The 18,351-nt window shown below is 38.4% G+C and overlaps 1 protein-coding gene across 1 annotated transcript; it reads right to left on the reverse strand.

The window, feature by feature from the left end:
* Nucleotides 1–941: 941 nt before the first annotated feature.
* Nucleotides 942–14,389, reverse strand: LOC104516928 (protein piccolo-like; the record flags this gene model as incomplete). Its single annotated transcript, XM_010161435.1, has 2 exons — nt 942–2,336; nt 13,135–14,389. Coding segments are annotated over 2 exons (2,650 nt in total), but the record flags the coding sequence as incomplete, so codon positions are not given.
* Between the last annotated feature and the right edge of the window lie 3,962 nt (nt 14,390–18,351).

Consider the following 18,351-nt stretch of genomic DNA (forward strand, 5'->3'; position numbering starts at 1 on the left):
ACATTTCTGATTTATTCATACAGATGTCAAAGACACAACATTGACAGCCACTTTCCTGATGGGCTACACAGAGCAATTTACACATTTAAATTAGTCACAAGTATTTTTAGGTGGTCTGCTTCTGTTCAGCTGAAGTTGCCAAACTGATATGGCAGGTCAGGTGTGCCTTCACCTTTCTGTTGAACTAGTATATAGTTTCCAATCCCTTTGCCAAAAAATTACAAGAAAGAAAGGAAGGAGGGTAAAAAAAATGGAATGTGAAGAAACTGTTGAAAATAACTTGCTTAATGTCTTTAAATCTAAGCTAGCCCTACTGGATCTGTCTTGGTCAATCATGGAAAAGGCACTTTCAAACTGACATTACTTAATGAATTAAGTGACTTTGTGAACCTTACATTATTCACACCAAAAAAATTACATATTTCACCACTCAGGTGTCGCTCAAACTTCAACCTTCCTAATGAGTACATCAGCATGTGCAAACACTCCAGAGCCAGAATGAGATTAATGGAATACATTTAGGGATTATTAAAAAGGAGGGAAAGGGAATAACTGATAAAAGCAGCCCACATACAATACTGAAGCAGATGAAAAAGAAATTTATCCCACGATGAACTGGAAGTACAGATTTTTTTGTATTATAGTAGCACCAATTTCAAAATAGTTCATAACCACAATTAACTATCTGCTTAGGCCTCAAAAACCTAGAAACCGGCCATACCAGACTCCCTTAATCAGCAGAAAATTCAGTGCAAGTACTTTCTGACTACTGACCAAGTTTCACAGATCACAGATATTTAATTTTAAAAGCCTTAGGACAATGAAACATTCACATTTTTCTTCAACAAGCTGATAGCTAAAAATCAGCTACAGGCTGGTCTGCCCAGCACAGGGAGCCTGCAGGTAAGAACACAGGGTAAACACAGACTCCATCGCCTTACCTCAGCTATGTGCGGCATTGGGTTAAATCCACAGAGATTGCACACAACTTTCTTGCACTCTGTACACGTGTTAAAGTTGGGGGGATCCTTAGATCCAATATTCAGTCCAGTTTTACAAAGAGGACAAGATGTTTTAGGCTGGCTGGCTTTCTCCAGTTCTGAGGGCCCAGCAGATTTCTTTGCTTCAGCAGCCTGAGGCTTGCTATCTTTAGCCAAACCAGGTTTCTTTTCTAAATCAGATCCTTTAGTCACTAAAACACTATCCGCTTTTGATGGCTCTAATTTCTCGGTCGTAAGAGGCTTGGCTTCTTTCTTTACAGGAGCAGATTTTGGAAGGGGCTGAGCCTGACCAGCCTCTTTGGGGGCAGCCTGAGAGGCTGGAGGCTGTGATGGAGGCTGGGGCTGCTTCGCTGCAGGACCAGGGGGAGGGGCGGCTGATGCCTGAGACCCTGGCTGGCCTGCTGTGGAAATTAAATTCGAGGCCTGGCTGAAGATTGATGCTCCAAATCCAAAGAGTTTCCCAGTAACTGTCTCTTGTGGTGTTGTAGGCTGAGGCTTAGGGGCATCAGTGATGCCTCCCAGATTAAGGCTGAAACGCCTTGATTGCTCAGGAGGTTTCTGAGGTGGAGGGGGTTGAGACACCAGTTGTGCTGGCGCTGGCTTAGGACCTGCCCCTGGTTGGGGGCCCTTGGGAGCTGGTTTGGTATCAGGCTTTGGGGTTGGTTTTGTTTGTAACTTCTTTGGATCATCTTTTGTTTGTGTTGGCTCGACAAGCTTTTGAGTTTTAGCATCTGGTTGAGCCCCAGGCTGAGACACAAGCTTGGGATCTGACTTCTGCCGAGACACTTGTGGAAGAGGTTTAGAATCTGGTTTCTCCCCAGCTGGACGTGTGTCCTGTGATGGCTTGGCAAGCTCTGGTTTTGGGGAATCTGCCACTTTCTGTTGAGTTGGTGGAAGTCTGGGACCTGCTGAATCCTGTTTCTGCCCTGGTGCTGCAGAGGTAGGCACAGTGTCTGTCGTAGGCTTCTGTATACTGGGTTGGTCTTGCTTATCTTTAGCCTGTGTTGGCTTGGCCTGATCAGACTTTGGAGGAGGATCTGTTTGTTGGGAGACCTCAGTAGGCTCAGCAGAGGGTTGTTTTGTTTTCACAGGAGGAGAACCAGGCAAGGACGGTTGCTTTTTCTGTGGCAGTGCTTTTTTCGATTCTGCTAGCTGGGAAGGATCAGGTTTTGGAGAAGCATCTTTCTTTTGAATTGACTGTGGCTGGGGAGATGGTTTAGCTGCTGAAGGTGGAAGGGGTGTCTTCTGTTTGGGTGGAGGTGGCTGTGGACCTGGTGCTAGGTCACCACCTAGCGCTCTTTGCATCTGGCAGTTTAAACAAAGCCATTCCTTAATCTGCAGGAAAAAATAATTTTAAAGGTATTATAATTAACATTAGACAAGGATAATAAAAATCAACATAATAGTAGGCTATTATAGTGCATGGCTTGTTGCAATATTTCAGACTTCTGTGTAAAAAGGAAAAATATTACCACTAGTACTGTTTTGCAGTTAACATGCCCAACAGATTTTTTCATTCTTCTCCACATTGTTGTGATTAGAACTATCACTGAGCCCATGCTTCAAATGGCCTCACATTCAGTTTACACACAGCTGAATACTGAAGGATAAAAATTCAGCAGAATGAAAAATGCATTGGAATTTCATGGGACCCAGCAGCAATTCCTTTATAGCTATGATTTGCCAGAATAGAGAAAAAAAGACAAATACTGCTAAAATAGTTTGACACATCAAGTCTGTTCACAGAAAACAATAATCAGAATTAAAACACAGCAAATGCATAATTACCTGTAAACATACATCTATCTAGTTCTTTGTACAGTTTGTGGTTTTGGTAATGGTTTAAATTACAGGGTGCAAGTATTGGCAGTATACATGTATCCAATGAATTAGTCACAAAGGTGTGTTAATGGATACCATATATTATACAGACTCAAACTTTACCTCCAATTTGAGGGCAGGTCTTAATTTGGAATCATTGAAGATCTTTGCTTAAGCCCTGATGGTATTTTAAAAGCCATAATTAGGCTTTCCAAAATTCCTTTTTTATTAAAAGAAGCTCCAAGGGTAATTGCTGTATGCCTGTATACAATGGGACCCTCTTTTCAACACAGAGGAGAAGCAATAAGGCAAATAATGGATTTACCCATGTTTCTCATGAATTTGAGTACCTCACAACTTTAAAACATTTTTCTCCTTCCCAAGAAGTATGACATGGGAAGGAGACTGTATTTTCTAGTAAGACAGAAAAACCTAATAATCCTAAATGGTCATCCGTATCTTTGATTTTGTAAAGCCTCTCAGTCTGAGGAAGGATGAAATAGGCTAAAGCAACATGCAGACAGGAAGCATTACGTGCTATTTTCCACATTTTACATCACTAGGAGAAACATTATAGGCAGCAAAAATGCCATCCAATATGGCACTGAGTCCCATGGGCCTACACCTACAAGATACTTCAGCAGGTCATCTGTAGCTCTGTTTTTATTTTCTAGTCTGCGTGTGAATGCAGGGTACCAGCTATGGCATTTTCATGCCACACTGCAACAGAGGGAAACAGCAATTAGGAGGACACAGAATGTGAGACTCAGTTCTTCTCCCCTAAGGATGAAGATGCCTGGATCTGGTTTCTCATTCAGGTCTGCAGACTCTACCACACACCGTGGAGGTACTGCATGCAAAGAAAGATTTTGTCAGAGCTCACTGGAAGTAAAGAACTCAGATGTCATGGATTGAAGCAACAAATTCATGGTTTTGCTATACTTTGCCAGCCTTACATTTTTCCAGCACCAAAATTAAAAGAACAGTTGGACACAGTTCCCTAAAACACAGTTATTCCAATTATCCTGATAAACATGGTATATACACAACCTGGAATACGAGCTCGCTATTACTAATGGCTTCACAAAGAGATGCCCAATTTTGGTCCCAGATGTAAGTTTACAGTAATCAAGTTACCATTCCTAATAATGTTGCTTTTATCTTACAATTTCAGTGCAACTTTTTTTTTTTTTAGATTGTTTAAACAATTCTCCAATTTAATTGCAATCCATATAACAAATGGCTGTTAAAAAGTGCAACTAAGTGAAACACCACTGGAACACGTGTTTAAATGCTGCTTTGAACTATTAAAGGAATTTAGTTCACAACTGCGCAGAGGACCTGACTAAAGATTACATTTAGCTTAACTCCCCTATTGTTTGATTGGTGATCAGTTCCCCTACAAGTCCCCAGTCCAAGTGATGATTAGCTGCAATAAGTAAATCTTAATTATGACAACTGATTTTAGATATTAGTAATCTAATTTAATTAGATACATTTTAAAACTATTTCTGGATTAATTCTTAAGGGTTTTCTAGAAGGTTTAAGTCTAATTAAAGACCAGGCTTAAGCCACGTACTCTGAACATCCACCTCAGCTGTCACAGCTGTCTGGCTTTGGCAAAGCAATTAAGATTTCTTGTATCAGGGAGGTGGGCTCTCCTCTGCTGTGGAGAAAGACAGGATCCTGCAAGGAGCTTTTTAATGGGCCTAAGTGAGGAATGTCTTTTCTCACTAACCACAGACCTTTTATAGAGATTCAGAGAATGCACTTTTCATGGGGATTCACTGCTCCAGCTTCTTTTTGATACGTCCAATTGCCTTTTTGGGTTTTTTTGGATTTTGGGGTTTGTTTGTTTGGGTGGGTGGTTTGTTGTTTGGTTTTGGTTTTTGTTTGGTTTTTTTTAATGGAAGTGCTGTACTGTGTAGTAAGACGAGCAGAAGAAACCAGTAACAGGTGCCTACCTGCTCTCATGCAGCTTCCAGGAAATCTAATTTTAAATCACTATGACACCTTTGAGGCCCCCAACAAAGTAGCTGTAGGGTTGAGTGGGGCTACAGAGTAAGGAGTCTGAATAATTCTTATGTTTAAAGCGTCCAGACTCCAATTCCATTCATAAGCATTTAGGTTTGTCTTCAACAAGCAGCTGGTCCAGTCTGACTCTACCACCTAATTAGAGCCAGAAGTCCAAACTAAAGTTACTTCTACACTACAGTTTTCAACACAGTCTTGTGCAGGAGACAAAACCGTAACTCAGCCGTTATTCTTTTCCTTATCTCAAAAAAGAAAAAACCTACCATATATACAAACATGCACACTCTCAGTAATCAACTGAATCTTTTAAAACTAAAAATTTGTTACTCCTACAGCTGAACTTCAAAATGGAAAATGTAGGTAGTTTTACTTCACTGTATTTTTTAAATCTTTCTGGTTTAGACATAAAATTCCTCCTATGCTTTTAAGTGGGAGGAATTAAGTGCCAAAAAGAAGAGAATTTAGTGCCTCAAGTCATTACAGCTTACACACATCATTTTCAAACAAATACAAAACTGCACCAAGTGTAGTTCTGTGACTGGAACTGCAGGAGTTCAAAATGAATTGCACTACACCATGCAGTTTTGTATCAAACGCTGCCCTGTTCATTCTACTGCAATTACAGAGATTTTCCATGAACTTTAATGGGACCAGGCTTCTGTTACGTACAGATACTCCTACATACTATTACACATGACGTAAAACTTACTGCTGCTGTAGATAGACAAACATTAGTATTTTGGGTATCCTCAAAGGTCTTCCTCGACAGCCATTCTGTGACCTTCTAGTTTCTTTTTCCATATTTCTCATATATCTGCCTAGAATTAAAAGCTAAAAGGTTCCTGGGCAACACTTGAGCTTTTGCAATTACTGTCTAGTTGTAAAGGATATTCTAATTAAAATATATGTATTCAACCACCATAAGACTCTATTAGTCGGGAGCACCAAACGAATTTATTCACAGTATTTTACTAAGAACATCCATGGAGAATAACATTGAAGAAAAAAGTAGAGCACCACATTCCACAGCTCACCTTTCTCTATTCACTCATAATCTACAGTTGGCTCCAATAACAAATATGAGCTACACTTCAGTTCTCCTTATCCCAACAAAGCCAACACAACTGAAGGCCATCTGGAGCCTGTTCCTTCCTGCAAAAGTGTTCAGATTTGTTCTAACCATGCAAACCCATCAAAAGCAACAGGAAAACTGTCAGAGTGAGTGCAGCGACTGGCGTGCTCAACTTCTATTCTTGCAGATGATGTAGGGGAGGAAGAGAATCCAGCTTGATTCTAAGATTCCAGATGTACTGTGAGAAAGAAATTTTGACTTGCAGATTGAACATATTTCATATAAAAATTACTGGCACACAATATGAATGTAGCTCTCAGAAGCCATTTTAACAGCTCTTTTACAGAACAGACACATTCTAAGACAATGGGTCTCATTCTCACTTAGACCAGTCATTTGGCGCTACAAAAAGGAACTTTATGATATGCATAAAATATCAACATCCCTTTAGATAGCCACAGAAATGTAAATATTCATATTTACATTTTTACATTGCCACGGATACGTAAACAGACTTAGCTGACATTGCTCAGCGCTGCCCCAAAGCTTTATTGACAAAATAAGTTTCTAGTCTGAAAGCACATCAGATTTTTTGGTTCCTGACAGTTTTAGAGAGGAGTGAGGAATCCAGATTTGGCTGCCAAGATGATGAGCAAAAACATGAAAAATACAGCACTTTAGCCCATGATTTTATGCAGCTTCATGGAGGGTGGTAGAATACTCTAAGACAAACTAGATGAGAAAATCCTGTTCTGAACAAAAAAGAACTTCTATTACAGAACAAATTGAATTAGTATGTCAAGATACAACTGAAAAGGTCTCCTAAACAAGTACTAGAGAAAGTTTTCCTTCTTCACCATCCTTCCACAAATAAGATTGTAGTTATTCGAAGTAATTATACTGAAACAAACATTTAACTACTGCACACAGTATGCAACTAATCCTCATTTGAAGCAAACAGATTAGCACTACAAAACAAATATTTGCCTTCTATATCTGAAACTAAGGTAACTAGGGAGTATCAGGAAACACTGATTCAAGATGCTCACAAAAAAGATGCTAGGTTTGAATCAGCAGCATGTTCCCCAGGTATCCATTCCCCAAACCACAGCAAGGGTTACAGGCACTGTAGCTTGATACTAACCCGACCTTCGAGCAAACTTTTTAAATAGCCATCTTAAAAGACTATTTTTAAGTGTTACTTAGCTATTTTAGGACTACTAAAAAATATTAGTGGATGAATTGTGTTATGCAGTTATCACAATCTTAAAACATACTCCACTACTCTGCTTAAATTACTAATACAAAAAGCTATAGCTTGCATATGAACTGTGAGTGTTTGGGGAACTATTATTTTATAGCTTATACAATTAAAAACATAAAGCAAAAGAGAGAACATATCTTTTGAATTTTTTTAGTTTTTTTCAACACCAGCATTTCAGAATATCTAAAAGTTAGTTTTTATAGCCAAACATGTCGCATCATGTGTAGGACAAGAAAAAGACTTTTATTCAACACAGCTCAGTGCACTGCGTCATGCATCACTGCAACCAACGCTGATCGTTTTCTCTACCTGCACCTAGATATAATATACTAGAAACACGTGAATGATTAACAAACAAAAATATAACTGTGGATCACGAGAGCAGTGAAGAAAAGGTTAACGAAGTTCATCTGTGCTGCACAGAGCACATCAGAGTGAATAACGCTGGGATTTGAAAACGGATTACGCTGTCTGGTCAGAGCAGGGCTGGGCCATGCTTCCTGCCCAGTGATTACCCAGCAAACAGCATCTCCACATCACGTGGCCTAACATAGTAGTAAATTACAGTTGCTGAGCAACAGCAATACTGGCGCAGATGGCTCACTGCAGTTGACATCTTTAGCTATGCAGATTAATTTATTATTTACTTGTGTTAAAAACTGGACCGGACAGTTTTCTGGGTTAATGAGTAAACACTCCAACATATTGTGGAACACTGTCCAATTAAAATATTGAGAAACTATTACCATGCATAGGTGTTTGCTTTTTAGTATGTTCTGCCCCTTTCTTAAAAGGAAAAAAGAAAATCCACGGGGCATCAATACTATTAATACATCTAATCCTAAATTAAAGCAGAAATGTAGGCACATAGTCTCCCTCGGAGAGAGAAACAGTGTGGGAGTGTGTTTAAGAATATTCCACAGAGGGAAACAATATTCTGTACTTCCATAACCCTTCTATTTAAGGATCTTTACAATTTTCCCAAGTGCCTATGTGGCAGTTCTAGCTAGGGGCAGAACTAAAGGAGGTACACTAACTTCATTTCATCATAAAAAGTTGTGAATAATCTCCACTTCCACATGAATTGCAGTGTTCCTTGAGGAACACCTCAAGTACCCTTTGGAGCAAACAAATGATTCACACAAAAATATTTGAAACTTTGGTCATTTTTAAAAGAAATCTAAACAAGGCTTGTTTGAATCTGCTCTCTGATCAGTTTAAACCCAGACTAAATCCCATCCTCTTTTACAGAACATCTCTAGCTTTACTTCAGCACAGTTAAAAGTTTATATCTAAATTAATAATTCAAGAAAGTTAAAACAACCTGTTTTGGGTTTTAACTTATGTTTTTAAAACTTAAAACAGCTGATGATCAGACTCATGTCCTCAATTTTTTTTCTACTTCATATTGCACTACTTACAGCATCCTGAAAACCCACCCAAGTCTAAGTTTACACAGGGCTTACAGTTTCCAAGCTACCTTTCCTGCTACTAAAAAGCTTGGACTTCGGGGCATGTCACTATGCACAGCAATGGCAGTTTTATGTTTGTTTCTTTGGCGTTTCCAGCCCATGCTGCATTCTGGTTCTTATGCAGCACTGTCACACAGCAGGGTCTAGACTGTAAACCGCAGGGAAAATCTCAATTCAATCAATAGCTTCTTTTACTGTCACATAATCAGTGAAGACTTAATAGAGTAATTTCTGTTAATTTTATTGTAAGTATAAGAAAAACCTATCTGTATTCACCACAAGAATTATAGTCATCTTCCTTATATGAACAGCATTTTAAATAATTATATATTCCTTTCCCTGTACAAGCTAGTAGTGATAATACCTGAAGAAAATTAATGCATTTCTGACTGCTTAAATTCTCTCAGTTAGTGAAAATACTTCATGCCCAAAATTTACTACTGTTTAGACTACTTGGAGTTGCAAGATGTCAATAAAAACAAATACTGAAAATCACTATGAGGAATTGAAACAAATCCTGATACTCTTGAATCAACAACAGTTGTGATAGGATTGCACATAAAAATTGAAGAGCAAGTTTTAACGCTGCACCTGATCATCAGCTGTACACATATGCATCAGAAAAAATGTAACGATGTATTTTCACAGTTTAAACCATTGTTCAGTTCATGTTGCATTATCTTCCAATAACTCATCCACAGGGGAATCAAATTTCCTCCAGCTATTGAGCACATGCACTGATTGTTTAGATTTAACTATAGTAGTTCATGCTTTTTGCCCAGCTTTATCAAAAAACCATACATAAGTGTCTTACAAAATGGACAGTCCCTCAGATGTCATTGCTCATTTTCAGAAAGCCTACTATTCACATGATTTAGAGGGCTGAATCTCTTTTTGGAAAGTGCTGGTTTCTGTTGCTTATGGGAGTGGTTTGGGCAATTTTATTTTTTTCTTTTTTTTTAATGAGAAAAATAAATCACTATGTAATTCAACAGACAGGCATCTGCTACAAGGTTCTGATGTATGTGAAAAGAAAATGGACTAGAGTACCAGTCATCAAACCTGTTTATATAATTCCCTCCATTACTTTATGCAACTGTTGCTAGGCAGTCATATGCTATGGTGATGAGGGGAGTGTGAATACCTAGACAGATTAGAGAGACATATGTTCCTGAACACGTTATGTATGGTGTGTTTTCTCTCTAGACTGCTGTACAAAACCAAGATACCAACTATCCCTTTTCCTCAAGGGGACCGCAGTGTCAGATGGTTCACAGAACTGGTTCAAGGGGTCTGACCTTGTAGCAATACAGGTATCACTTTCTGCTCTTAGTTACACAGTTCTCTCTAGTGAGTTAAACAGAAAGTGCATGTAATACTGCATTTTAAATAGAAGTTTAAATGAAAATAATGAATAAAAATTTTTAAAAATCAGCACCTTTTAGAATGGTTTATACAATGTGTGCAATCTATTTCCTGAGCCAATTTGTAAAGCCTAACACATATTCTTTCCAGAATCAGTTAGAAATACAGAATACAGAAAATTAGAAGGATCAATATTGGAAAAATAATTCACTCTGTTAGTTACAAAGACTGAACTATCCTGTAAGAAACTGGCAAGAAGAGTATCTTAAGAAGATAGTTCAAACAGTTGTGTAGGGGAAAATATTAGAGAACAAAAGTAATTTAAATTATTTTCTAAATAAATGCCTTTCACTCTCCCCAGATCCAATTTGAAATTTTTGCTTTCCAATTGGTAAAGTGTTTTAACATAAGGAATAAAACCAGCAGCTACCATGGGCATGGGAAAGGTGCAACACAGGATTACAGAATCATGAAACTTCAGAAAAAGAACAGCAGGAGAAGTCGAAGTATCACAATAAGAAGTGAAGATATAGTCAGTAAGTGTATGTGGAAGAGAAAGACTTTTGGTCAGTAACACTTTAGAAGAACTTAAAATAAAAGAGGCCAAAAAACCCCTTGCACCATAAGCAAGAAATCTGAACACACAAACTATGGTTTTCATGCTAGACAGGAAGAAACATGTAAACTATTGTAAAGGAGATATCAGAAACATTTGTTAATAATCTAAATATTGAAAGGAAAGGGAAACTAGAAGGAAAGGTTGAGAATAGCTCTAGTGGGAACCTTTGCAGCTGAAATAAGTCAAATTTTTGGATGTGCCAGGGTAGCTTCTATTACTTTGCTCCAACTGTTCAGTAATAAAGTCAGATGTGATTTTGGTTGCACTTCACTGCAGATTGGAGCAGGACACCCACAAGTTTCAGCAAGACAGCTGGTGGTGCAAAGCTGAGCAAATGAGAAAAGTCTGAGTGGGAATCAGGAGATTGGAACTAATAGCTGAATACATTAGACATCCAATACCTTCGTTTACTGAAACAATTTCATCATGAAATAAATGCATATCCTGTGTTTATTTCAATGTGTAATATGAAATTCAAATTTGCTTTTACATATGTATGCAATCACTTAGTCTTAAATGCAGCTGTATTTATTGTCTTAAAGTCCTGAATTTCACACTTGTAGAGTACCCGCTTCAAAAACTAGTAGCTATTCCCACAATTTCCAAATGCTTTGAGATCTTATCATAAACTCTCTCTCTCTCTCTCTCTCTCAAAATCCATTTCATTTGAACACACCAAAGTTGTTGACCATTTTCATGAGAAATCTGAACTTTTTAAAGGAAGACAAACTTGAAGCTCCAAGAGACTCCAGGAGCACACCATGGACATAAATAACTCAGTACCCACAAATAAATAAAAGACATTTTGGTCTAAAAACATTCTGTCAGAACTTTAAGGTGAAGTTCTCTTACAAAAGTTACTCTTTGACTTTAACATCAATGCATCACATTTCTTGTCCATAATACATTTATATATCTTTTTTAACCCCAAAATGTCCAGAATGACATGCTTTATGACCTTTCCTCATATAGGTCTTTGAGCACCTGGTTAGTCTGCAGATACTCTGCCCATGGCTGTTCAAATCACTTCTTTTTCCATCCAAGCATTAATGCCAGCTATCTCAATCCTGAATTTCCCTAAACTCAAACAAGAGAGTACACTCCTAAACAATGCAATGTACTACCAGCGGTTACTGAGATTAGGGCTTCCAGTTTAAATCTGCAATTTCAACAACAAATCAATAAATAATACACTTGCTGGATGCAAAAGACCTGTTGTTTGTTACCAGATACCCACCTAAAAGCATCACTAATAAACATACGCACTGGAAAGAAATCTAACTGCTAGCAATGTTTTAACCCGTTGTGGTACTGAGCAAACAGGTTGCCCAGAGGGGCTGTGAGGTCTCCACCTTGAAGTTATTAAAAAATGGCTATGAGCAGCCTGTGCTAGGTGACCCTGTTTTGGGCAGAGGGTTGGACTACATGATCTCCAGAGGACCCTTTCATCCTCAGCAACTCTTTGATTCAATTTTAAACCAAAGGGTATTATTTATCAGTTTCAGAGCAGAGTAGCAGTCTGTACTTCTTCCCATCAGCACCCTCTGATCAGCTAAATACCAAAACAAGACAAAAATAAGCTTCATAAATACCTTTTCTGGCTATTTAGCACTAGTTAGTCTTCAGTGCCAGTTATGCTACACCTGAATTTCTATAAATTGATAAAAGCGTTGGTACTGAAAACAAACCCAAACTACATTCCAAATTTAAACTTAGCATATCAGAATGTATGAGAAGCTGTTCAATCAATAAGAAGAGATCAGGCATTCATATGAAGCCTTACTCCCACAAAGAGCAAGTAAAGAACGGGGATATGTATAAGCACATAAACCAAGCTACCACAAACATCAGGTTAAAATAAGTTCAGTTGAAGTCCTAATATTACTTTCTATGCCAAGTCCATGTTATATAATTACAGCAAGAATGGTGATCAAGAAATAGTCCACAGAGATCTCTTTCTTAGCATCCCACAAGAGTGAAATAACCTGAGTATCACCACTCATGACTCAGGCTCTCAGCTAATGAACACTCACACACTTACAAAGCAAAGCCACCCCACATCCTTTTCCATAATACACATTGGGACTATGAACAGTCACTTTCATATTTTTATGCTTAAGCGGCAAATTTTACTTATTTATAAAAATATTAGCACGACTACTGTGTTCATATTATAAACATAGCCAATGAATAATTAAAATCAAGAAAAATGGTAAAAAAGTCACACTGGGGTTCCTCCTCTTTATTTGAAGAAATGAGAACACACTTCTAAACACTGTACAAAGAACCATTACTTTGTTTCTTCCCCAATTTCACCCCTTTTTACTCATATGCTGTCTTCCCCAACAGTGTGATATTTTTCACTCAACTTGTTCAAGCCTTAAGTGATCATGATGATACATTGTAACACATCTGATGTTTCAGCATAATGAAGGTTAATTTAGTTTCGTGCTCCGGTAGCGAATGTCATTTTAAAAACCACTCACCTCTGTTATATGAGGATTAGGATTAAATCCACACAGGCTGCAGACTACAGTATGACACTGTGTGCACGTGTTGTAATTGGCCTTTTCAGGAGCATGCAGCAGCAGTTCAGTGGTTGTGCAGAGAGGACAGAAGGTTTTCTTTGGGGCAGATTCGGCAGGTTGGGTGGCACTGGTTTGCTTTTGCTGTGGGGGTTTTTCAGCACCTGGTTGTTGGCCTGGTGGTTTTGTAAGTCCTGGTTGTTGTGGTGGGGGTTTTGTGGCCCCTGCAGCCTGAGAAGATGGTTTTGTAGGCCCTGATGGTGGTGGCACTTGTTTTACAAGCCCTGTTTGCTGCAGAGCTGTCTTCCCAGGTCCAGGGTGAGATGGTTGTTTTGCAGGTCCTGTTTGCTGAGCAGGTGGCTTTTCAGGTCCAGGTTGCTGAGGAGGCTGTTTTGGAGGCCCTGTTTGCTGGGAAGATGGTTTTACAGGGCCTCCTTGCCGCGCCGGCTGTTGAGATGGTTGTTTTACAGGTCCTGGCTGCTGCGATGGCGGTTTTGTGGGAGGTGCTGCTTGGGATGCCGGTCTAGCATTGTCTGGTTGCTGAGAGGATGGTTTTGTTGGGCCTGATGAAGGTTTTGCAGAAGTTTGTTGTTGAACAGGCTTTGTTGGTTCTGACTGTTGTGGCTGAGATTTTTGTGGTCCTCGCTGCTGGGGTGGTTGTTTCGCTTGTTCTAGCTTAGAGTCTGCTGGGTGACCAGGGCCTGGTTTCTGAACTTGCTTTGGTTCCCCAGGCTGCTGCTGCTGAGGCACTGGTTTGGAAGACTCAGTTTGCTGGGGGGTAGGTCTGACAGGTCCCTGTTGTTGAACAGCCGGCTTTGGAGACTGTTGCTGAGCTGGATGTTTTGCAAGGCCCCTCTGCTCCTCAGGTTTCCCTTGCTCTTTCTTGGTAACTTTTTGTTTCCTACTGGCCTCCTCATGGGCTGCATCTGAATCTGGTATCAAATCAAAAGGATTGAATTTGTTCACAACTGAAGTGACTGCACTCAATGGATTGGCTTCTGAGAGAAAACTGGGCATCATACTTGGCTTTTGATCTTCTTTAAAATCAGTCCTGGATTTTGATTCCCTTAGACTAATAGAAGAAGGGCTGCGTCCAGGTGCCCGCTGTTCCGTCTTCAGCACATCTACTGTTCTGCTTTTACTTAAACTTGGTGCTCCTGGATCTGGAGGTTTACCTGGTTGCCTGGGATGGTGGCTTGTATCAAGCTCAGGATGTCTGCAGACAGAAAATAGAGTAAAATTAAAATAATGCAGAGTACCGAAAAAAAAAGAGATAAGATGTATGTGTGACCCTGGAAGTGCTCTGGTAGCACTGTGAAGTTTCTGATTAAAATTTAGAGATTTCATTACATACCTAGCAATGTCAATCTAAAAGGACAAAGCTAAGTGGTAGCCGTTTTGTGCTTTTAATTCCCACAACATGTGATTTTCACACAGTCTTGTATTTGATGGTTTTGTAAGTTATAAATTTCCCCACAAATTGCTTGTTAATGAAACCATATCTAGTCTTACGTAACTCCACTTAGCCTTCCCCATTCTTGTAAAATTATTGGCTGTAACACTGGAAAGTTTACAACTTTAATGTGGAACACAATCAAGTGAATAGGTGTGTTTCTGCCGGCGTCAGCGAACATTGATTAACACATTATGGATAAAGAGCATAATTCAGAAAAGCCCAATGATAATCTAATTCCTTCAAAAATCTTTCATTTTTGCTTGTTAAAAGAAGAATTTTATACTCTCGTCAGCAACCCAACAGATCTACCTGCAGTTCTGTTTCTTGCTGTTTAGATAAGCACTCTGGGTTTGTTTGAAGAGGTACTGCTTACTAAGTGAAATCATTTCAACTGTTCTATTAGTGGCAGCCTGGTACATTTCTAGCATTCCTGTTTGCAAGTTTTCAAAATGTTGGAAGGCTTTGTTCAACAACGCCCAGTGAAAGGAAAAAAAGAAAAGGATCAACGGTACTATTAAAACTCAGGTCAGGAAACAGAGTATGATGCCCAACCTTACAGTGAGAAGGTGGATGAAAAATAAAACAACTAAAACTTCTTAGAAATTGAAACTGGACATTACCAAGAAGTGGTAGATGTGGATCCCTATTGCAACAGGATTTTCCTCCAACTTTTATTTTTATCAAAATAATGTGCTTCATAAATTTCCACCTGATCAGATGTCAGGTCTTGAAATGAGACTAAACCCCACGAAACTAGAAAATTAAAATCCCAGGTGATCCTTCAAGACTGCTGGTGTATTCTGAAGACCAGACTTGTCTTGCCTTTATACATAACAATGTTTCTAAGCAATGGAGACAGAGCGTGGTTAGCTAGTGGAAGGAAAAGCCCTGAGAAGACAAGCTTCTTAAGAAATGTTACCTCTGTTAAAAGCCAGGACTTGTTTGATTTAGTTTTAGGTAGCTGGAAGTTGAAACCTTCTTTTCTAGAACGATTTTACAACTAGTTACAGACTGACACTGACAATTTTAATTAATCCAGAGAATATAGAAATCTTAAAAGAAAAAAAAAATCTTGTCTTAATTTGAAAGAATTTTCTTATTTTTAAAATTTTTGTAACATGAAAAGCCCACCATTATTTTTAAATATTCAATCCAGACTCAACAAGCAAAATCATTTAGTATTCCTTCATCTAATTCCTTATGTTATGGTGCTATGTTTCTCCTCACTTTGGCCTGGATTCACAGAGCTCCCATCTTTATTCATTTACATGAATATAACAGCCAAATCAAAGCTTATTTTGGAGTCAAGAGGACATTTAACAAAAAGAATATTGCTCTAGTTCATGAATGCCATAAGTATAAAAACCTATTTTAAAAGGCTTATGTTTTTCCCATTCATCAGCATAAATAGTTTTAAAGAGAAGTGCAATAGCTACACAAATCCAAGATAGTCTGATCTTTTCATGTCTACAGACATGTATAAACTTATGCATACCCCTGGTGGCTAGTTGTTTTTTGTTGTTTTATGGGGTTTTTTTAAGTCAATAGTGTGATGGCCTTAACAAAAATACATATTACTTCTGGAAAATACACCATAAACATACTTTAGAAGTGTAATACTCAGTAAGACTTTTTAGCATTTCCTCTCAAAATGCAGCAATTTTTTTTCCTCTTAATGTCTACTGTAAACAACTCAGTAAACCGAAAAAAAAAAAAAACCCACCACCCAGCTGCTTTAGATGGTTCATATATTATGTTTGGTCATCTCATCCTTTCAGACAATGTGGAACAATTCCTCAGCAAGTGGCCACTGACACAGTTATTGAGTCATTCAATGAAGCTAGAACACCTGGAATTTGCTTACAGATTGACTGTGTATGTTTCAGCTAAACTTTCTGACCATAAGTTTTCTGAAGACAGGTAAGTGAAATAGGATCAAATGATTTCCATAGGTGCTAAGCATCCCAAACTCTGACAGGAGTCAGAGAATAAAATGTTCAAAGAAAAAAAAAGATAATTAGAAGGTACATTTGATTTAGGCAGTTCCCTTTAGGTCCTCTAGATCTCAATGCTTATATTAAAATGGGTAATAAATATTAACTGTATTTATTTAGCTATTGCACTTTTGAAGACTTAAAAGCTCGTAGCCTACAAGAGTCCTAGAAGCTACAGCATGTATTTTGTGGTGATAAAGGTGCAACTATGTTTCTTGCTACGCACATTACTTACTATTAAAAAGTCTGTAGTTGCAAGAATTGTTACTTCAGATATCATCAATCGTGAGAACTTTGAACACTTTATGACCTGAGTTACTTTGAGCGAGGAATGAAAGCATTTAGAATAGGAAATAATTGTTATTCTCTCAGGTAAAACTAGATAACAGCTAATGTTATAATGGAAATCACAGAGGAAAAATCCAGTTAACAAAATGAAAAACACAAACAGACAGTGCAGTAGGGACATTGTCATAATGCAAGGCTATATAAACTGGAAGCCAGAATTCCTCTTTTGATAACTATTTCAGTCACTTAATGTTTTTCTGGCATAATCACACCAGAATAAGAGCTGTTAGGAACAACAGTTGTAGAACATAAATTAACAGGTATTCTCTGCATCTGATTTTGTTGGCCACATGTACTGGAAAAAAAAAAAAAATGCTTGAAGCTAAGGAAAGTCTCAGAGGGTAGTTCTTTACTTAAATAGAAGTCTGGAAGAGGCTGATCCTTACTGCTTAGAAGAAAAGTCTTACTCCAAGAGTTTGAATCAGGTTCTTAATAATTATTTCCATCATACTTAGTAGATCTCAATAGCGAAGAGGTGTGTGCAAGAGGAGCAAGTAAAGCACAAAAGAAGAGCAGAGACAAGTAGTAACCTCCTTATAGCATGACAGGCACAAAGATGATATGACGGGACTGCTACAATCCCACAAGAGAAGCAGGTTGATAGGTTATTGCACTGAATGTTAAAATGCCAGCTTTGACTAAAAGCTCAGATGATGTGATTCACAAATATAGAGTGACTTTAATGGAGAGTAAAGTATGGTATGCTAACAAGATTGAAGTAGTTTCTATATCATAAATATATTTGTAGGAAAGCAGCCATTTATAAACGCAGAAATATTCACACTGCAATGACTTCAGCCTATTATAAAATCTTCCAATGACATTTATCTTACTTTTTGCTGGAACATTACCATGAAACAATAAACTTCTAAAGTTTTTGTGTCTTTGTTCATTGACTGTTACACAAAAGGGAATTTTGAGCTTAGTTTCACAGGACTAAACAACACTTTATTTTCCATTAAGATTGTTAGAAGCTGGGTAGAGCCCTGAACTGAATGGAAAATTGTATTTTGCATTCAGTGTTAACACCTGTTTAATAGTCATGCAAGATAAAATAGGAAGACTTGATTTCCAGTTTTAAAAAATGGAGACCATCATGTCAGGTATAATCCCAATGACTTCTGTAGTTTGCCTAAAGATGAATCTGGTCCCACCCTCCTGCCTTCTCTTCTTCTAGAATTCACTTATATAAACCTGATATTATATAAACTCAAGATGCATTTAACTAGGATGAAATCAATACACAAGAACGGTGTCGAACAGTCAGTCGAGGAGATTCCTGTCAGCATCCTCCTTCCAGACAAACACACCCCGCCCCGGAGACGGACGGCACCAGAGCCGCCGGCCCAGGATGGCGGGCGGGGACGCCGGCGGGTTCAG

This window comes from Eurypyga helias, unplaced genomic scaffold (assembly GCF_000690775.1).
Source record: "Eurypyga helias isolate BGI_N326 unplaced genomic scaffold, ASM69077v1 scaffold5371, whole genome shotgun sequence".
In the NCBI taxonomy this organism is placed as follows: Eukaryota; Metazoa; Chordata; class Aves; order Eurypygiformes; family Eurypygidae; genus Eurypyga; species Eurypyga helias.